This window comes from Sturnus vulgaris, chromosome 33 (assembly GCF_052056855.1).
Source record: "Sturnus vulgaris isolate bStuVul1 chromosome 33, bStuVul1.hap1, whole genome shotgun sequence".
Classification (NCBI taxonomy): Eukaryota; Metazoa; Chordata; class Aves; order Passeriformes; family Sturnidae; genus Sturnus; species Sturnus vulgaris.
The window spans coordinates 216,398-236,716 of NC_142275.1; the positions used below are offsets into that span (position 1 = coordinate 216,398).

Genomic DNA, 20,319 nt, shown 5'->3' on the forward strand with positions numbered 1-20,319 from the left:
CCGGGGTTAGGGGAGGGGTCGTGTAAATAATAAATTTGAGAAGCAAAACGCGTTTGGAAGGGGGGGTTTTATACCGGGGGGGGGGGGGCGGATGATTTGGGGGAGGGTCCGGATGGATTTGGGGGAGGGTCCGGATGGATTTGGGGGCCGTGACGTCAGCGCCGCTGGCCACCAGCCCGGGGGACGCGGGGGGACCCTCATTAACACCGGATTAAAGGAGCTGGCCCGGGGCCACCGCGATGGAGACAGAGCCGCGGGGGGGCCCAAAAAAACACCCCTGACCCCAAAACAAAACCCCCCCGACCCAAAAAAAACACCGCGAACCCAAAACAAACCCCCAGACCCAATAAAAACACCCCTGACCCCAAAACAAAACCCCCCCGACCCAAAAAAAACACCGCGAACCCAAAACAAACCCCCAGACCCAATAAAACACCCCTGACCCCAGAACAAAACCCCCCAGACCCAATAAAAACACCCCTGACCCCAAAACAAACCCCAATAAAACATCCCTGACCCCAAAAAACCACTCCGAACCCAAAATAAACCCCCAGACCCAATAAAACATCCCTGACCCCAAAACAAAACCCCCCCGACCCAAAAAACACCACCCCGAACCCAAAACAAACTCCCCAGACCCAATAAAACACCCCTGACCCCAAAACAAAGCCCAAAATAAACTCCCCCGACCCAAAAAACCACTCCGAACCCAAACCAAACCCCCAGACCCAATAAAACATCCTCGACCCCAAAATAAACCCCAAAACAAAACCCCCCCGACCCAAAAAAACCAGCCCGAACCCAAAACAAACCCCAAAACAAACTCCCCCGACCCATAAAACCACTCCGAACCCAAAACAAACCCTCAGACCCAAAAAAACACCTCCAGAACCCAAAACAACCCCCCCCGGACCCCAAAACAACCTCCCCAAATCCCCTCCCCAAATCCCCCTCCCCAAATCCCCCTCCCCAGCCCCCCCGTGCCCCGGGGGGGGGTCTCGGTACCGGCCGGGCCGGCGCTGCCGCTCCCGGGGCACCGGAGCGGGACCGACCCCCTCCCCCTCTGTCCCCTCCCCCCACTCTGTCCCCTCCCCTCCCCCCGTGTCCCCCCCCCCCCCCCCGCGGGGTGGCCGCGATTTAAGGGCGGGCCCGGGGCTGTGGCCACAGAGCCCGGAGCGAGGTGGCCACGAGCCCGCAAGGTAAGGGGGGGACAGAGGGGGGGGGGACAGGGGGGTGGCGGTGCCATGGGGGGGGTCCCCAAAGTGTCCCCAGGTGTCCCCCGGCTGCTGGGAGGATCCCATGGGTGTCCCCAGGTGTCCCTCCAGGTGTTCCCCGGTGTCCCCCGGGTGCCGGGAGGATCCCATGGGTGTCCCCCAGGTGTCCCCAGGTGTCCCCTGGGTGCCGGGAGGATCCCGTGGGTGTCCCCCAGGTGTCCCCCGGTGTCCCCTGGGTGCCGGGAGGATCCCATGGGTGTCCCCCAGGTGTCCCCCGGTGTCCCCTGGGTGCCGGGAGGATCCCATGGGTGTCCCCCAGGTGTCCCCCGGTGTCCCCTGGGTGCCGGGAGGATCCCATGGGTGTCCCCCAGGTGTCCCCCGGTGTCCCCTGGGTGCCGGGAGGATCCCCTGGGTGTCCCCAGCTGTCCCTGTAGGTGTTCCCAAGTGTCCCGCAGGTGCCACCCCTCCGTGCCTCGCTGTTCCCAGGTGTCCCCTGTGTCCCCTGTGTCCCCGCAGGTGTCCCCGTGTCACCATGACTGTCACCTACACCTCTCGCGTGGCCACCGCGCGTTTCGGGGGCTTCTCGCAGCTGCTGCTGCTGTGGCGGGGGAGCATCTACAAACTGCTCTACCGGGAGCTGCTGCTGTTCCTGGCGGCCTACCTGGGGCTCAGCCTGGCCTACAGGTGAGGGACACCTGGGGGGGACAGGGGACACGGGGGGACACCTCACACCTGGGGCTCAGCCTGGCCTACAGGTGAGGGACACCTGGGGGGGACAGGGGACACGGGGGGACACCTCACACCTGGGGCTCAGCCTGGCCTACAGGTGAGGGACAGGTGTGGGGACACGGTGGGGACATCAAGGTGGGACACGGGGACGTGGCGCCTTGTAGGGGGGACACTGGGGGGTGGCAGTGGCAGTGACAGTGCCATTGTCGCTGTCCCCGGGGACACTGGGGACACTGGGGACACTGGGGGGGTGGCAGTGACAGTGCCAGTGCCATTGTCGCTGTCCCCGCAGGTTCCTGCTGTCCGAGGGGACACTGGGGACACTGGGGGGGTGGCAGTGGCAGTGACAGTGCCATTGTCGCTGTCCCCGGGGACACTGGGGACACTGGGGACACTGGGGGGTGGCAGTGGCAGTGCCATTGTCGCTGTCCCCGCAGGTTCCTGCTGTCCGAGGGGACACTGGGGACACTGGGGACACTGGGGGGTGGCAGTGACAGTGCCATTGTCGCTGTCCCCGGGGACACTGGGGACACTGGGGACACTGGGGACACTGGGGACACTGGGGGGTGGCAGTGGCAGTGCCATTGTCGCTGTCCCCGCAGGTTCCTGCTGTCCGAGTCCCAGCGCCGCCTGTTCGAGAAGCTCGCTCTGTACTGCGACAAATCGGCCAACCTGATCCCGGTGTCCTTCGTGCTGGGTGAGACCCCCGCGACCCCCCGGGACCCCCCACAACCTCCCAGCATCCCCAGTGCCCTCCCAGTACCCCCAATACCCCCAGTCCCTTCTCCCAGTGCCCCCAGTCCCTTCTCCCAGTACCCCCAGTACCCTCAGTCCCCTCTCAACACCCCCAGTACCCTCAATACCCTCTCCCAGCACTCCCAATACCCTCTCCCAGTACCTCCAGTCCCCCCAGTCGCTTCCCAGTACCCCCAGTACCCTCTCCCAGCACTCCCAGTCCCCTCCCAGCACTCCCAGTCGCCTCCCGGTACCCTCAATACCCTCTCCCAGTACCCCCAATAGCCTCTCCCAGTGTCCTCGGTCCCCTCCCAGTACCCCCAGTTCCCCCACTCCCCTCCCACTGCCCCCAGTACCCTCTCCCAGTGCCCCAAATACCCTCTCCCAGCACTCCCAGTCCCCTCCCAGCAGTCCCAGCAGCCCCAGTCGCCCCGCAGGGTTTTACGTGGCGCTGGTTCTGGAGCGCTGGTGGGGTCAGTTCCGGACGGTGCCGGCCCCGGACGGGCTCATGGTGGCCGTGGCCGGGAGCGTCCACGGGGCGGACGCGCGGGGGCGGCTCCTGCGCCGGACTCTGCTGCGCTACGGGAGCCTGGCGGCGCTGCTGGTGCTGCGGGCCGTCAGCACACCTGTGTACAAGAGATTCCCCACCACTGACCACCTGGTGCAGGCAGGTGAGTGACCAGAGTGACCACTGAGTGATCACTGACCACCACTGACCACCATTCCCCACCATTGACTGCCACTGCCCACCCAGTGCTGCAAGGGGGTCAGCACACCTGTGTACCTGAGATTCCCCACCACTGACCACCTGGTGCAGGTGGGTGAGTGATCACTGAGTGACCACTGAGTGACCAGAGTGACCACTGACCACCTCTGACCACCATTCCCCACCTCTGACCATCACTGACCCACGGTTTGGGGTGACCCCTCCGCGTTCTGGGCTGACCCCTCGGTTCCCGCGGGGTTCCCGCAGGTTTGGGGTGATGTCCCTGTTTTGGGGTGACCCCCCGGGTTTTGGGGTGACCCCCCCGGGTTTTGGGGTGACCCCTCGGTCCCCGCAGGGTTCCTGACCCGCGAGGAGCGCCGCCGGCTCGAGGGGCTGCGCTCGCCCTACAACAAATTCTGGGTGCCCTGCGCCTGGTTCGGGGCTCTGGCGGGGCAGGCGCGGCGAGAGGGGCGAGTGCGGGACGACTGCGCCCTCAAACTGCTCATGGAGGTACCGGGACCCCCGGGACCCTCCCCAGGAACCCCCCGGGACCCCCCGGGACCCCCCTGAGCCTCCCCCTCCGTTCCCCCCCCCCAGGAGCTGAACCGGTTCCGGGCCCACTGCAGCCTCCTGTTCCACTACGACTGGATCAGTGTCCCACTGGTGTACACGCAGGTACGGACTGGGAGCACTGGGAGCGCCGGGGGACACCTGAGAGGGGCACGGGGCACCTGGAGCGACACCTGGGGACACCTGGGGCGACACCTGGGTGCATCTGGGTGCACCTAGACAGGGCTGGGGGAGTGAGGGGACACCTGGGTGCACCTGGGAGCTTGAGGGGACACCTGGGAGCACCTGGCCAGGCCTGGGGTGACACGAGGGGGACACAGAGGGGGTCGGGCGATCCCCACATCCAGCCCTGCCCCTGCCCCCGCAGGTGGTGACCATCGCCGTGTACACCTTCTTCCTCACCTGCCTGATCGGGCGGCAGTTCCTGGACCCCGCCCAGGGCTACGCGGGCCACGAGCTGGACCTGGGCGTGCCCGTGTTCACCTTGCTGCAGTTCTTCTTCTACGTGGGCTGGCTCAAGGTGAGCGCGGGGCGGGGACACACCTGGGCGTGGCCCGGGGGGGGGCACCTGAGAGCTGCCCTGGTCACACCTGGCCCTGGTGTTACGTGCAGGTGGCCGAGCAGCTCATTAACCCCTTCGGGGAGGATGATGATGATTTCGAGACCAACACCCTCATCGACCGCAACTTCCAGGTGTGTGTGTGGGCCCCAGGTGTGGGGGGGGACCCCAGGTGAGTTCGGCAGGGATCTGGCCCTGAGCCCGTGGCTGAGCGGCGCCGTCCCTGCAGGTGTCCTGGTGTCCGTACAGGTGTCCCATTGTCTGTACAGGTGTCCCATTGTCTGTACAGGTGTCCGTCTGTCCCCACAGGTGTCCATCTCTCTGTACAGGTGTCCCCACAGGTGTCCGTCTGTCCCCACAGGTGTCCATGCTGGCCGTGGACGAGCTCTACGGGCAGGTGCCGGCTCTGGAGCGGGATCGTTACTGGGACGCCGCCTCCCCCCAGGCTCCGTACACGGCGGCGGCCGCGCCCCCTCGCCAGCCCACCTTCCAGGGCTCGGCCTTCGACGTCACGTGAGGGGCGCCCCAAAATCCCGGGACCACCCAAAATCCCGGGGTCACCCACCCTGGGATCCCCAAAATCCCGGGACTCCCCAAAATCCTGGGATCGCCCGCCCTGGAATCCCCAAAATCCCGGGATCACCCAAAATCCCAGGAACCCACCCTGGGATCCCCCCAGACCTCCCGAACCCCCAAAATCCCGGGATCACCCACCCTGGGATCCCCCAAAATCCCGGGACCACCCAAAATCCCGGGGTCACCCACCCTGGGATCCCCCCAAACCTCCTGAGTCCCCCCCACCTCCCCGGGGGGGTTTTGGGGTCACTTATGGAAGATTTTTTGGGTGATTTTTAATTTTTTTTTGGGGGGTGATCTCCCCGCTCCCGCAGCCTGGCCAAGGAGGAGATGCAGTTCCAGCCCCTGGAGGACATCGGGGACCCTTTGGGGGACCCCCTGGACCCCCCGATCCCCCCCGGCTCCCGGCGCCCGTCCCGCAGGAGCGGCTCCGAGGGGGGGGGGGGCGGCGGCCCCGAGCCCCCCCCGGCATTCGGGGACCCCCAGGAGCGGTGGCTGCTGCACCCCAGCGCCGAGCACGCGGTCTAGGGGGGCACCCCAAAAACCCCCAGACCCATTTTCACCCCCAAATCCCGGTGTTTTGGGTGGGTCCCCTCACCCCCCGATTATTATTATTATTTTTAATTCCTTTCTTTTTGGAGGACAACCCCCCCGAAATCCAGCAATAAATCCCAAACCACAACAAAAAACTTTTATTTTTTTTCCCATAAAACGCACAACTCCCCCAGACCCATTTTCACCCCAAATCGCGGTGTTTTGGGTGTTGTTTTGGGGTCTCCTCAGCCCCCGATTATTATTATTTTTTTTTAATTCTTTTATTTTTGGAGGACAAACCCCCCGAAATCCAGCAATACATTCCGAACCGCAACACCTTTTATTTTTTACCCATAGAACGCACAACCCCCAGACCCATTTTCACCCCAAACCGCGGTGTTTTGGGTGCTGTTTTGGGGTCCCCTCAGCCCCGCTCGCCGCCGATCTCGGCCTCGCTCAGCACCACGGCGCGGAGCCGCTCCCGGTGCAGGCGCTCGTTGTTCTCGGAGCGGAGCTGACTCCGCTCGAGTCCCCGCAGCCTCTCCGGGAGGTGCCCGAATTCCTCCTCGTTGATGTCGCAATCCCGCAGCGCTTCTCTCAGCATCCACCAGCGCCCCAAAAACCCCAGATCCAGCAGCTCGCCCATGTCCCAGATGCTCGGGCGGAGGTGCGGGCACCTCGCCGAGTAGAGCGCGGGGTCGCTGCCGTGGGGGTCGGCACCGGCCACGGCCACCAACCCCAAATTTCGGACGCGGATCCGGCCCCGCTCCCGCAGCCGCAGCAGCCGCAGGACGTGGCGCTCGGAGCGGGGGCTACGAGAGCTCGGAGGGAGCTGGCCCAGGGTCGCCCCAGCGGCCACCGCTGCGCTCTCCAGCGAGTCCAGGTCGGGCACGGTGCTGGCCAAGCTGGCCCCGAGCCCCAGGGCGAGCAAGGTGGCCGCGCTCAGCCCCGGGCGGCGCCGGGCTCCGGCTGCGGCTTCGCGGAGAGAGCTGGAGTAATCCTGGAGGAGAGCCCGGAGCCAGCGGGCTGGGGGGAAATGGGGGTCAGGGGGATTCAGGAGGGGTTTGGGGGGTCTGGAGGGCTCGAGGGGTCTGGGGGATCTGGGGTTGGGGGAGGTCAGGAGGGGTCGGGGGGCTTTGGGGGATCAGGAGGGGTCGGGGGATCAGGAGGGGTCTGGGGGGTCAGGAGGGGTCGGGGGGGGTCTGGGATTAGGGGGGTCAGGAGGGGTTTGGGGGGTCTGGGATTAGGGGGATCAGGAGGGGTCTGGGGGGTCAGGAGGAGTCTGGGGGATCAGGAGGGGTCGGGGGGATCTGGGGTTGGGGGTGTCAGGAGGGGTTTGGGGGGTCAGGAGGGGTCTGGGGGATCTGGGGTTGGGAGGTCAGGAGGGGTTTGGTGGGTCAGGAGGGGTTTGGGGGGTCAGGAGGGGTCTGGGGGATCAGGAGGGGTCGGGGGGATCTGGGGTTTCGGGGGTCAGGAGGGGTTTGGGGGGTCAGGGGGAGACCCTCCTGGTGTGGGGGGGAGGTTCACACCAAGGTCACGGTTTGGGACACAACGGGAAGGGTTGGGGACCCCCCCCCCCAAGGTTTGGGGACCCCTTCGGATTTGGGAAACCCCCCCAGGACTATGGGGAACACCCCCTGGGTTCTGGATCCCCCAACCCCTCCCCAAAAACCCCTCTCAGGGTCAAGGGGCACCCCCAGATTCCCCTTTTGGTAGAAATTGGGATCCCCCCCGGCACAACGAGAAGTTTTGGGGACCTCCAGCCCTGCCGGTGCCTTGGGGCAGCTCCCGGACCCTCCAAACCCCCCCAGGCCCTCCCGGGGACCCCGAATCGCCCCCCACCCCCCCCTATCGGAGCCCCCCCAACCCGCAAGGCCCCGGTTCCCCCCTCCTGAAGTTCCCGTTCCTCTGAGAGCCCCTGGGACCGCTCAGACTCCCCCTTACCGAGCCGGGTGTCCCCCAGGCGGCCCCAGAGCCCGCGGCCCGGCCCGGCCGCCGCCGCCGCCATCACCGGACGGGCCCCGCACCGGGGGGGGGCAGCGGAACCAAAGCGGCGGCGCCGCGGGGCGGGGGGGGACGAGGACGGGGTGACACACGGCTCGGGCGGAACCATCGCGGCGGTGCCGCGTGGGGGGGGGAAAGGGCGGACGGAACCAATGCGGCTCGGGGGGGGTGGGGTGGGCGGGGTTGCGCATGCGCGGAGCGGCCCCACTCGGTTTCAAACGCAGCGCGCGGGACGGAGTCCTGAGATAAAAAGGGGGAAAAAAATGGTGAAAAAATGGTGAAAAAATGGGAAAAACGGGAAAAACGGCAGGCAGGGAGGGAGGGGAGGTGAGCCCGGTAATGGGCAGGGGAAATTAACGCGGTGCCGGTGCGTGGCGGGGTCGGGGGTCCCGTGTCCCCCTCAGGCCTCTGCGTTCCCCCCCGGGCCCGGGCTGAGACCCCCAAACCGAGACCTTTTCACCCCAAAAACCTCGGCGTGCCCCTGGTCCTGTGGGGATCCCTGTCCTCCCCTGTCCTCTCAGCCCTTGATCGCAATTTCCCCCAATCCCAGCTTTCATTAAACATCTCCTTGTGGGAATATCCCTTAAAATCCTTAAAAATCCCTGCTGGGTTTGGCGGCAGAAGGCAGCTCTGGATCGCGCTGCCCTCATTGTCTGTCACTGCTCTATTTCCTTTCATTTCTCCATCCTTTTTATTAATTTCTCCACCCCTTTCATTTTTTTCTCCACCCCTTTTATTCCTCCATCCCCTGACATTTCTCCATCTCCTCTCCCCATCCCTTTTATCCCCCCGTTCCCCATCATTTTCTCCATTCCCCGTTATTTCTCCATCCCCATTCTCTCCCCGTTTTCCCCGCTGCCCTGCAGGACCCGGAGGCGTTTCCCCCGGTGGAGGAGCTGAAGGAGCTGAGCCAGGAGCTGCTGCAGAAGGTGAGCTCGGGCTGCACCGAGGAGCTGCTGCAGCGCGGCCTCGAGTGCCGGCAGCGCCTGGACACGCGGCTGCAGGACACGCAGAGGAGGGCCCGGTGCCTGGCCGAGGGTGGGTCACCCCGAAATGTCCCCAAAACGTCCTTATTCCACCCTAAAATGTCCTTATTCCACCCTAAAATGTCCTTATTCCACCCCGAAACGTCGCCACTGACACCTGTCCTGGTTTTGGCCAAATTTGGGGGAAAACCTCCAGAAGGAGCCCCCAGACAGCAAACCCCACGACTCCTCCCCCCCCCCCCCGCTGCCCCCCAGACCCCCCAGTCCCCTCTCCCACCCCTCCCTGCTGCCCCCCAGACCCCCCAATCCCCTCTCCCACCCCTCCCTGCTGCCCCCCAGACCCCTCAATCCCCTCTCCCACCCCTCCCTGCTGCCCCCAGACCCCTCAATCCCCTCTCCCACCCCTCCCTGCTGCCCCCCAGACCCCCCAATCCCCTCTCCCACCCCTCCCTGCTGCCCCCAGACCCCTCAATCCCCTCTCCCACCCCTCCCTGCTGCCCCCAGACCCCTCAATCCCCTCTCCCACCCCTCCCCACTGACCCCGCTGCCCCCCAGGCCTGGCTGAGGCCGAGGCCAGCCTGGCCCAGCGGCTCCTGGACGCTCAGGCCGATGCCCAGCGGCTCCGTGCCCGGAGGAAGGAGCTGGACACGGAGCTGGACAGCGCCCAGGAGAGCCTGAGCAGAGCCAGGGACAGGACCCAATATCCTGGGGCTGCATTCGGGGTGTCTGGGGATGGATTTTTGGGGTCCTGGCGTTGGATTTTGGGGTCCTGGGGGTTTTTTTTTGGGCTCTCTGGGGATGGATTTGGGGTCCCGGGGGGTTTTTGGGCTCTCTGGGGATGGATTTGGGGTCCCGGGGGGTTTTTGGGGTGCTGTTTTTGCCTTGACCCCCCCACGGAGCTGCACCAGACCGTGGAGGAGCTGAAGGAGCAGCTGAGGCGTCTGGACAGGGGCGAGGAGGAGGAGGAGCTCAGCCTTCCTCCCGACGTGTGAGTGACCACAAGGAACCCCCCCAAACCCACCCCTGGGGACCCCCAAAACCTCCCCCAGACACCCCAAAATCCTTTCCCCCAGGTACATAGCTCAGCTCTACTACGAGATCAGCAGGATCGACTGGGATTACAGCGCCGAGCCGGGGAGGATCCGAGGCAGTGAGTGCCCCCAAAACCCCCTAAAAACACCCCAAAACCCCCCAAAAACACCCCAAAACACCTGTGGGACCCCTCCCCAGTTCACTACGGCCCCGACATCGCCGTGCCCCTGGACCTGGACCTGACTCAGCACTCGGGGACGTTCGTCAGTGATTACCTGTGGAGTTTGGTGCCCACCCAGTGGAGACCCCGCAGGCCCCCGGTGCTTCCCAGGGAGCCCCCGGCTCTGTGACCCCCTCCCCATTAAACCACAACTCTCTTTACTTGGGGCCAGAGGTGGGGAAATAAAGGAGAGAGAGCAAAGCAAAAGACCTGTGACGTGTTTTTTTTTTTGGTGGGGGGGTCTCTGTGGTATCACCCCCTGCACCCCTCGATCCGCCGCCGGCAGGGGATGGATTTTGGGGGGGGGGAGGGAAAAAAAAAAAAAAAAATCTGGAAATTTTGGGTGCGGGGCTGCACCCAGATCCCCCCACCCCCAGTCCCCCCTCCCGGCGGCGCCGGGGTCAGCAGGGTCCCCCCGGGGGGGTCTCCTCGTCCTCGGGGTGGGGCTGGGGGTGGCAGGGCTCCATGGTCACGGCCACCCCCAGCCCGCTGCGCCCCGACGGCATCGGGGCCACCTCGGTCCAGGCGTCCGTGCCGGGGTCGTAGCACTCCACTGACTCCAAAAACGAGTGGCCATCGTAGCCCCCTGCCCGGGGAAGGGGGGGCTGCGTCAGACTGGACCCCCCCGGAGACCCTCGGACCCCCAAAACCCCCCCAAGAGACCCTCGGACCCCCAAAAACCCCCCTAAGAGACCCTCAGACCCTCCCACGAGCATCAGGAGCCCCAAACACACCCCAAAAAAAAAAAACCCCTGAGGACCTCCCAGGATTTTGGGGAGCCATACCCAGCACGTAGATCCTGCCCCTGAAGGCCGTGACCCCCAGGGCGCTCCGCCGGTGTCCCATGGGTGCCACGAAGCTCCAGGTCTCGGTGTCGGCCTGGAAACGCTCGGTGCTGCTGAGCTGCTGAGTGCCATCGTACCCCCCCATGGCGTACAGGCAGTTCCCGAGGGCGCACACCCCTGGGGGACCCCAAAAAAAACCAAAAAAACCCCACTGAGGGTTCCTGGGGGACCCCCCAAAAGAACCGCTGAGGGTTCCTGGGAAGCCAGAGGAACAACAAGCTCCTCATGGAGACGCAAAGAGCATCCCAAAAATAACCCAAAAAACCAGAGAGGTTGCCCCAAAACTTTGCCCCGATTCAAATCCGGAGGGCACAGAGCCCTGGGGGACCCCAGGAATTCACTGAGCGCTCATGGGAACCCACAGAGACCCCGAACCCCCCCAAAAAAACCTACAGAGCATCCCAAAAAAAACCCCAAAAACAGAGAGGCCGCCCCAAAACCCCTCTGAGAACCCCCCAGGACCCCCCCAAACTGTCCCCAAATCCCCCCCTGGCATCCCCTAAACCGCTCTGAGACCCCTCCCGGACCGCCAAACTGTCCCCAAATCCCCCCCTGGCATCCCCTAAACCGCTCTGAGACCCCTCCCAGCTCCCTCAAATCTCACCCAGGACCCCCAAACCTCCCCCCCTCCCCAGCCCCACCTGCTCCGCTGGCCATGGGGGGGAATGGGGTCCCACAGGTCCCTCTGGGGGTGGGATCAGGACCCCCGCCAGGACCCCCAAACCCCTCCCCAGCCCCACCTGCGCCGCTGCGGACGGTGGCCATGGGGGGGATGGGGTCCCACAGGTCCCTCTGGGGGTGGGATCAGGACCCCCCCAGGACCCCCAAACCCCTCCCCAGCCCCACCTGCGCCGCTGCGGACGGTGGCCATGGGGGGGATGGGGTCCCACAGGTCCCTCTCGGGGTGGTAGCGCTCGGCCGAGCTCAGCCGGGCGCTGCCGTCGAAGCCGCCCACGGCGTACAGGAGCCGGTTCAGCACCGCTACGCCCACCCCGATGCGCCGAGTCCCCATGGGCGCCACCAGAGCCCACTCGTCCCGCTCGGGCTCGTACCTGGGTGGGGGGAAAAGGGCTCAGAGAGACGGGGACCACCCAGAGGGGAGCAAACCCCTCGGTGAGACCCCCCCCCCCCCGGGATTACCCAAAGGAGTTCAGCCCCTCCTTTAATTGAATATCCCGCACGTGGCTCCTCCCCCTTTTTACGCCCCCAGCCCCATTTAACCCCATAGCCCCGCTCCAGACCCACCTCTCCACGGAGCGGTGGTGGGTGCACCCATGGGACACCCCCAGCCCCATTTCACCCCCCCAGCCCCATTTCACCCCTAGTCCCATACCCCAGACCCACCTCTCCACGGAGCAGTGGTGGGTGCACCCATGGGACCCTCCCACGGCGTAGATGAGCCCGTCGATCACTCCCACCCCGATCCTGTTCCTGGGCACGCTCATGGGGGCGCAGGGCGACCACCTGCCGCTGACGGGGTTGTAACAATCCACGGCCGCCGAGTCCGTGTTGCCCTCGGGCGAGTTGTTCCTGCCCCCCACGGCGTAGAACAACCCCCCGACAGCGCAGCCCCCCAGGCCGGAGCGCGGCGTCTCCATCTCGGCCAACCTCACCCACGAGCCCTGCACGGGATCGAACGCCTCCAACGTGCTCAGCGACCTCCTCAGGTAACCCCCGGCCGCGTAAATCAACTGCCTCACATTGGGGGTCCTACCCGGCGGGTCCCCGGAGGGTTTATGAAGGGCTAAATCGCGAAAAACCCTGGCCAGGTAACGCAGGGCGTCTCTGCCCAGGTCGCGGCGGCGGCGGAGTTGGGCGCGCAGGAAGCGCGGCGTGAGCGCGTGGCAGCGCACGGCGCGGAGCAGCGCCGGTAAAAACGGAGCTCGGGCCGCCCGGTCCTGCTGAACCCACGCCACGCACGCCTGGAACACCTCGGATTCGCAGCGTACGTTGAGCTCGTCACGGCTCAGCAGAGTGGCCAGCTGGCAGTGGGATAAGGAGAGGAATTCTTCTTGCCTGGAGACCTGAGGAGGGGAAAAAATGGGGATAAAAGGTGAGGGGAATGTCAAAAATCAGCTCAAAATGACATCCCTGCAGCGGGACAGAGACAGGAATTCTTGTCTGGAGACCTGAGGGGGGATAAAAAGTGAAGGGAATGTTAAAAAAATCAAAAATCAGCTCAAAATGACATCCTGGTAGTGGGATAGGGAGAGGAATTCTTCTTGTCTGGAGACCTGAGGAAGGGGGAAAAAAAGGGGTAAAAAGGTGAAGGAAATGTTAAAAATCAGCTCAAAATGACATCCCTGCAGTGGGACAGGGACAGGAAATTCGTCCTGCTTGGAGACCTGCGAGGAAAAAACTCAAAAAAAGGCCAAAAATCAGCTCAAAATGACATCCCTGCAGTGGGACAGGGACAGGAAATTCGTCCTGCTTGGAGACCTGCGAGGAAAAAACTCAAAAAAAGGCCAAAAATCAGCTCAAAATTCAACATCCCAACAGCAGCCGGGAGCGGGATGGGAACAGAGACTCCTCGTGTGCACGGCCTGAGGCTGCTCAGGTGCTCGGTGGGGTCTCTCCATGGTGTCCCCCCATTCCCTGACCCCCCAAATCCCCCCAAATCCCCCCCAAATCCCCTCTCACCTCAGCGAAGTTCATGTACATGTATTCCCTGCCCTTCTCCTGCAGCTCCAGGCAGCCCAGGGGGATCTCTCCATGGTGTCCCCCCATTCCCTGACCCCCCAAACCCCCCCAAATCCCCCCCAGACCCCTCCCTCACCTCAGCGAAGTTCATGTAGATGTACTCGCGGGCCTTTTCCTGCAGCTCCAGGCAGCCCAGGCGCTCGGCCAGCGCCGCGATGCCGATGGCGTTGCTGGGGTGCAGTTGCCCCCCAAGAAAAGCGCAGCACGCCCTGACCACGGCGTCCACCTGGTACATGAGGGCCCCGTGGAGGAGCTGCAGAACGCAGCGCTCGCCCACGGCCACGGCCGCCGTGTAGGCGAACTCCACCAGGCGCTCCATCGCCCGCGGGTGCACGCCCTCGATGGGCACCTCGGCCAGTGCGCGCTCCCGCAGGCCGGCCGTGAACATGGCTCGGAAAACGGGGCTGGCGGCCGCCAACACCACGCGGTGAGCCCGCAGCTCCGTGCCCAGCGAGCCGTGGCGCACCCGCAGGGTGACATCGCAAAGTTGGCCCTGTAGCCTCAGTTCGTTCATGGTCGCCAGAGCGGCCGCTGGGTGTTCGGACAGCGTGAAACGAGACGGGGCGGCCGAGGAGGAACCCGGCGAGGGAGTGACCTCGGCTGGACACAGCGGCGGGGGCGGCGGGGACGGGCAGGACATGGTGGGAGAGGGGATGGAGCAGTCCTGGGGCGGGATGGAGAGGCTGTGGGGGAGAAAAAAGGGGAGAAAATTGAGTTAGAATGGGGGAAATGGGGTTAGAACAGGGGAAACTGAGGCAGGGAGGGGGACAGGATCTCCCTGGAATGAGATTTGGGGTGATGGAGAGGCTGTGGGGGAGAAAAAAGGGGAGAAAATTGAGTTAGAATGGGGGAAACCGAGGTAGAGTTGTGTGGTAGGGGGTCAGGAATGGGATTTGGGGGGATGGAGAGGCTGTGGAGGAGATAAAAGGGGAAAAAATGGAGTTAGAATGGGGGAAATGGGGTTAGAACAGGGGAAACTGAGGCACGGAGGGTGGGGAAGGGGATACAGCCCCACAGGGACATTTTTGGGGAGGGGTCCGGGGATCTCACGGGTCCCTGTCGGTGTCGAGGGGGGGTCGGGGGTTTATTGGGCGTTTATTTTGGGGGTCTCACAGTCCGTGCCGGTATCGGGGTGTCCCGGGCGTATTTTGGGGATCCCGAGCGGCATTTTGGGGCTGATTTGGGGCTATTTTGGGGCTGTTTTGGGGCTATTTTGGGGCTGGTTTGGGGCTGGTTTGGGGCTGTTTTGGGGGGGTCTCGCAGCCCATGCAGCGGCCCCGGTACCGGAGCTGTCCGGGGGGGTATTTTGGGTGGTCCCGGGATGAGTTTTGGGCGTATTTTGGGGCTCTCACCGGTCCGTACCGATACCGGACTATCCTGGTTTCGGTTTCTGGGAGTTCGGGGCGTTGTTTTGGGAGTACCGGGGGTTATTTTGGGGTTATTTTGGGGATATTTTGGGGTTATTCCGGGGCTGTTTTGGGGCTCTCCCCGGCCCGTGCCGCTACCCGGGTGACCTGGGGGGTATTTTGGGGGGTCCCGGGGGTTATTTTGGGGATATTTTGGGGATATTTTGGGGGTGTTTGGGGGCGCTCCCCGGCCCGTGCCGGTACCCGGGTGTCCCGGGGGGTATTTTGGGGGGTCCCGGCGGGTGTTGTGGGGATATTTTGGGGGGTCTCACCGGTCCACGCCGCGGCCCCGGGGCCGGGGGGGGGAAGGGGGGGCCGTGACTAAGCAGCGCGCGGAGCCCCCGCCACGGTAAGAGCCCCGGGACACGCCCTGTGACGTCACGGCCACGCCCCTCGCCGCAATAAGAGTCCCTCGGGGGGGGGGGGCGGGGGCTCGGGGACACTGCGGGGTCACGGGGATTCCCCCCCCCCCCCCCGATGTCACCCGGGGGCTTCCTGTGGCTCCCGGGGTGACCCCCGACATGTCCCCGTGACCTCCACGGTGTCACCAAAATTTGGGGACGCCCAAAGCGACCCCGAAACGTCCCCGGCTCCGCCCCCCCCGGGTCGCTTCCCAGGCACCGCCCACTCGCTGTGGCCACGCCCCCAGCGCGGTTAATTTACATAACCCCGCCCACTCGTTGTGATTGTTCCTCCTTTGGGCCCCGCCCCCTCCGGGGCCCCGCCCCCCCCGCGCGCCGCCTCCGCCGCCATGAGCCGGGGGGGGGAGGGACCGGGACCCCCCCCGGGACCGGCACCGGCACCGGGACCAGGAACAGGACCGGGATCCCCCCCGGGACCGGCACCGGGACCAGGAACAGGAGCAGGAGCAGGACCGGCACCGGGACCTCCCCCAGGACCGGCACCGGCACCGGGACCTCCCCCCGGCTCCGAGCGGGGCGGGCAGCGCGTACGGGGCCGAGTCCTGGCGGCTTGGAACAGCGTCAAATACGGTGGGAACGGGGAACCGGGAATACCGGGAATACCGGGGCACGGGGACACCGGGAATACCGGGAATACCGGGAACGGGACAGCAGGAACGGGGGAACGGAACACAGAGACACCGGGAACAGGACACGGGGATACGGGAACAGGGAACGGGGACACCGGGCAGGGGGACGGGGGTCTCGGGGGTCTCGGGTCGGTGGGATGCCGGCTCCCGGGACCGCAGGGATGGGGTGGGGGGTGTCCCGGGATTCGGGGGTCCCGGGGGTCCCCTCTGACCCCCACGTTTCTCCCCCCCCCAGGCTGGACGCTGCGGCCGCGGCCCCACTTCAGCCCGCGGGACCCCCTGTACCTGCTGGGGAGGGTCTATGAACCGGGGAACGGGGGTGAGCGGGACCCCCGGGGGTCTCAGGGTGATCCCGGGGGTCTGGGGGTGGTCCAGGGGGTCTGGGGATGGTCTTGGGGGTCTGAGGATGGTCCACGGGGTCTCAGGGCGGTCTCGGGGGTCTGGGGGTGATCTCGGGGATCTAGGGGTAGTCCAGGGGGTCTGGGGATGGTCCAGGGGGTCTGGGGGTGGTCCGGGGGGTCTCAGGGTGGTCTCGGGGATCGGGGGGTGTTCCGGGGGGTCTGAGGATGGTCCAGGGGGTCTCAGGGTGATCTCGGGGGTCTGGGGATGGTCCGGGGGGTCTCAGGGTGGTCTCGGGGATCGGGGGGTGTTCCGGGGGGTCTGAGGATGGTCCGGGGGTCTCCCACATCCTCTCTCCCCCCCCAGAGGAGCTGGCCCGGTTCCGCTGGGATTTCTGCTCCCGCCTGTGGCTCACGTACCGCAGCGGGTTCCCAGCGCTGCCCGGGACCCCGCCCCGCACCTCCGACTGCGGCTGGGGCTGCACCCTGCGCAGCGCCCAAATGCTGCTGGGCCAGGGGCTGCTGCTGCACCTGCTGGGCCGGGGTAAGGGACCCCCGAACATGGGGAGAGACCCCCGAACATGGGGAGAGACCCCCGAGCATGGGAAGAGACCCCCTAAACTGGGGAGAGACCCCCGAAACTGGGGAGAGACCCCGAAACTGGGGAGAGACCCCCGGAACTGGGGAGAGACCCCCGAACATGGGGAGAGACCCTGAACCTCGGGAGAGAACCCCGAACCCGGGGGGCGCTCCTCGAAGCCCCCTCCCCTCCATTCCAGACTGGATGTGGCCGGAGGCGCTGCTGGAACTGGAACCGGGGGGGTCCCGCAGGAGCCGTGACCCCCCAGGACGGACACGGCCCCCCCGGGATGGACCGAGGGTCCCCCAGGATGGACACGGGACCCCCAGGACGGGCACTGGGTCCCCCGGGAGGACGAGAGACCCCCTGGGATGTAGCCAAGACCCCCCAGGATGGACGAGAGCCCCCCAGAATGGACAGGGACCCCCCAGGATGGACACGGAGTCCTCCAGGGGGACACGGGACCCCTCGGGACGGGTCCGGGACCCCTCGGGACGGACTCGGCCCCTCCCGGGCCCCCCCCGAGCCCCCCGGGACGCGGAGCAGCGGCACCGCTCCATCGTGTCCTGGTTCTCCGACCACCCCCGCGCCCCGTTCGGGATCCACCGGCTCGTGGAGCTGGGCCGGGAGTTCGGCAAAAACGCCGGGGACTGGTTCGGCCCCGCCATCGCCGCCCACCTGCTGCGGTGAGCGGGGGCCGGGGGGGCTCGGGGGGAGCTGGGGGGGGACACTGGGACCCCCCCCGGACCCGCCAGGACCCCCCCCGGACCCACCGTTCCCGTCCCGCTCAGGGGGGCTGTGGAATCCTGCACGGAGACCCCCGGGCTCGCCGTCTACGTAGCCCAGGATTGCACCGGTACGGGCGGGACTCCTCCCCGGAGTGGGGGGGATTCCCGGTTTGGGCGGGGTCAGAGGGGATCGAGGGCGTTTTCGGGGGGGGGGGATTTGGGGTGTTCAGGGGATTTGGGAGGGGCTGGAAATGAGCAGCCGCCTCCCCTTTTTCTTGCAGTCTACAAAGGGGATGTGGCCAGGTTGGTGCGGGGCGACACTGAGGGGGGGACACCGGGACACGGGACACCGGGAGCACCGGGGCAGCGCCAGGGGCTCGTCCTGCTGGTGCCGGCGCGGTTGGGGGGCGAGAGCCTGAACCCCGTGTACGTGCAGTGTGTCAAGGTGGGTCTGGGGGCGGCCGGGGGCGATCCCGGCGCCAGGAGATCGATCCCGGCGCCAGGAGATCGATCCCGGCGCCAGGAGATCGATCCCGGCGCCATTCCCGGTGTCACCGCGTGTCCCCCCCCCCCCCCAGGAGCTGCTGCAGCTCCGCTCCTGTCTCGGCATCATCGGAGGGAAGCCGCGGCACTCGCTCTTCTTCCTCGGCTTCCAAGGTACCGAGCCCGCGGGAGGGGGGTCCTGGGGGGGCACCAACCCCTCTGTGCCTCCTCCCTGCCGATCCATCGCTCTGTGCTCCATTGCTCCTCCCTTGGTGCATCACTCTGAGGTCGACTGCTCATGCCTGCCGATCAATTAGCTCGGCGATCGATTGCTCATGTCTGCCGATCGATTACATCGGCGATCGATTGCTCATGTCTGCCGATCGATTAGATCGGCGATCGACTGCTCATGCCTGCCGATCGATTAGATCGGCGATCGATTGGTGATGCCTGCCGATCGATTAGATCGGCGATCGATTGGTGATGCCTGCCGATCGATTAGACCGGCGATCGATTGCTCATGCCTGCCGATCGATTAGATCGGCGATCGATTGCTCATGCCTGTCGATCGATTAGATCGGCGATCGATTGGTAATGCCTGCCGATCGATTAGATCGGCGATCGATTGGTAATGCCCTGTCGATCGATTAGATCGGCGATCGATTGGTAATGCCTGCCGATCGATTAGATCGGCGATCGATTGCTAATGCCCTGTCGATCGATTAGATCGGCGATCGATTGGTAATGCCTGCCGATCGATTAGATCGGCGATCGATTGCTCATGCCTGCCGATCGATTAGATCGGCGATCGATTGGTGATGCCTGCCGATCGATTAGATCGGCGATCGATTGCTCATGCCTGTCGATCGATTAGATCGGCGATCGATTGGTAATGCCTGCCGATCGATTAGATCGGCGATCGATTGGTAATGCCCTGTCGATCGATTAGATCGGCGATCGATTGGTAATGCCTGCCGATCGATTAGATCGGCGATCGATTGCTCATGCCTGTCGATCGATTAGATCGGCGATCGATTGGTAATGCCTGCCGATCGATTAGATCGGCGATCGATTGCTCATGCCTGCCGATCGATTAGATCGGCGATCGATTGCTCATGCCTGCCGATCGATTAGATCGGCGATCGATTGGTAATGCCTGCCGATCGATTAGATCGGCGATCGATTGGCAATGCCTGCCGATCGATTAGATCGGCGATCGATTGATCGCGCCTGCCGATCGATTAGATCGGCGATCGATTGCCAATGCCTGCCGATCGATTAGATCGGCGATCGATTGCTAATGCCTGCCGATCGATTAGATCGGCGATCGATTGCTAATGCCTGCCGATCGATTAGATCTGCGAACGATTGCTAATGCCTGTCGATCGATTAGATCTGCGATCGATTGCTAATGCCTGCCGGTCGATTAGATCTGCGATCGATTGCCAATGCCTGCCGATCGATTAGATCTGCGATCGATTGCTCATGCCTGCCGATCGATCAGCTCGGCGATCGACTGGTAATGCCTGCCGATCGATTAGCTCGGCGATCGATCGCTGACGCCGCCGATCGCCCCCAGGTGATTCCCTGCTCTACCTGGACCCTCACCTGTGCCAGCCCTGCGTGGACACGGCCCGGGAGAATTTCCCGCTCCAGGTGAGCGCACCCCAAACCCGGGCTGTGGGGGGCGGGGCGGGGGGCGGGGCTCAGTGTGACCCCCCCCAATTTTTCCTGCTCCCCATTCCCGTCCCCCCAAGTCCTTCCACTGCCGCTTCCCACGGAAAATGTCCTTCGCCAAGATGGATCCCAGCTGCACCTTCGGCTTCTACGCGGGGGGGGGCCGAGCTGGAGCCGCTCTGGGGGGACCTGGCCCAGGTGAGACCCCCGGGGGGGGGGGGGGCTGTGCTGACCCCCCCTCTTTTCCCGGTTCTGACCCCCCCCCCCCCCCCTTTTCCAGGTGCTGGCCCCCCCCTCGGCCCGGGGTCGTTTTCCCATTTTCACTCTGGCCGAGGGTCGCGCTCAGGACCAGGCCCTGGACCCTCCCCCCCCCGCGCCGCCCCCTCCCCTCCCCCGCCGCGGGAAACGCCCCAAAAATCCCAACTCGGACGAGTTCGTGTTCCTGTGACCCCCCCCCAAAAAAAAAACAACCAAAAAAACACTGGATCAGCCCCCGGGAGGGGAGGGGGCGTCAGCCACGGCTCGGGGGGGCCGCGGGCACCTCCCCCCCCCCCAAATTGGGGCTGTTTTGGGTCACTACTGCCCCTCCTCCACCCCCGGGACCCCCCCCAATTCCCGGGACCCCCCGAATTCCCGGGACCCCCCC

General features: G+C 65.1%; 4 protein-coding genes and 1 long non-coding RNA gene across 6 annotated transcripts; 3 read left to right on the forward strand and 2 right to left on the reverse strand.

Annotated features, from left to right (window-relative positions):
• Positions 1 to 1,533: 1,533 nt before the first annotated feature.
• BEST2 (bestrophin 2) lies at positions 1,534 to 5,617 on the forward strand. The gene is made up of 9 exons (XM_088154906.1): positions 1,534 to 1,898; positions 2,546 to 2,640; positions 3,116 to 3,349; positions 3,740 to 3,894; positions 3,982 to 4,059; positions 4,322 to 4,474; positions 4,567 to 4,647; positions 4,875 to 5,026; positions 5,404 to 5,617. Exons 1-9 carry the CDS (start codon positions 1,747 to 1,749, stop codon positions 5,615 to 5,617), a joined length of 1,314 nt encoding a protein of 437 aa, XP_088011032.1. The 5' UTR covers positions 1,534 to 1,746.
• Positions 5,618 to 5,765: 148 nt separating this feature from the next.
• TIMM29 (translocase of inner mitochondrial membrane 29) lies at positions 5,766 to 7,736 on the reverse strand. The gene is made up of 2 exons (XM_014893229.2): positions 7,568 to 7,736; positions 5,766 to 6,649 (listed from the first exon to the last, which is right to left on the reverse strand). The coding sequence occupies exons 1-2, from the start codon at positions 7,734 to 7,736 to the stop codon at positions 6,048 to 6,050; spliced, it is 771 nt and encodes a 256-aa protein (XP_014748715.2). The 3' UTR covers positions 5,766 to 6,047.
• A 1,707-nt stretch (positions 7,737 to 9,443) lies between these two features.
• Positions 9,444 to 10,174, forward strand: LOC148220632 (uncharacterized). The gene is made up of 3 exons (XR_015798683.1): positions 9,444 to 9,601; positions 9,687 to 9,763; positions 9,844 to 10,174. It is a non-coding gene; the product is annotated as an uncharacterized LOC148220632 (long non-coding RNA).
• On the reverse strand, positions 10,073 to 15,354 carry KEAP1 (kelch like ECH associated protein 1). 2 transcript variants are annotated; one of them, XM_088154872.1, is made up of 6 exons: positions 15,089 to 15,237; positions 13,487 to 14,093; positions 12,055 to 12,734; positions 11,557 to 11,762; positions 10,651 to 10,827; positions 10,073 to 10,451 (listed from the first exon to the last, which is right to left on the reverse strand). In XM_088154872.1, exons 2-6 carry the CDS (start codon positions 14,048 to 14,050, stop codon positions 10,267 to 10,269), a joined length of 1,812 nt encoding a protein of 603 aa, XP_088010998.1. In that variant the 5' UTR covers positions 14,051 to 14,093; positions 15,089 to 15,237; the 3' UTR covers positions 10,073 to 10,266. The 2 variants fall into 2 exon arrangements, with proteins under 2 accessions (XP_088010998.1, XP_088011000.1); XM_088154874.1 differs by lacking the exon at positions 11,557 to 11,762 and having other exon boundaries at positions 15,089 to 15,354.
• ATG4D (autophagy related 4D cysteine peptidase) lies at positions 15,284 to 20,230 on the forward strand. Its single transcript, XM_088154875.1, is given in 11 exon segments — positions 15,284 to 15,808; positions 16,103 to 16,186; positions 16,573 to 16,749; positions 16,985 to 17,471; positions 17,577 to 17,641; positions 17,795 to 17,958; positions 18,092 to 18,170; positions 19,576 to 19,652; positions 19,754 to 19,833; positions 19,835 to 19,871; positions 19,954 to 20,230. Coding segments are annotated over 11 exon segments (1,659 nt in total). The 5' UTR covers positions 15,284 to 15,567; the 3' UTR covers positions 20,122 to 20,230.
• The last annotated feature ends 89 nt before the right edge of the window (positions 20,231 to 20,319 follow it).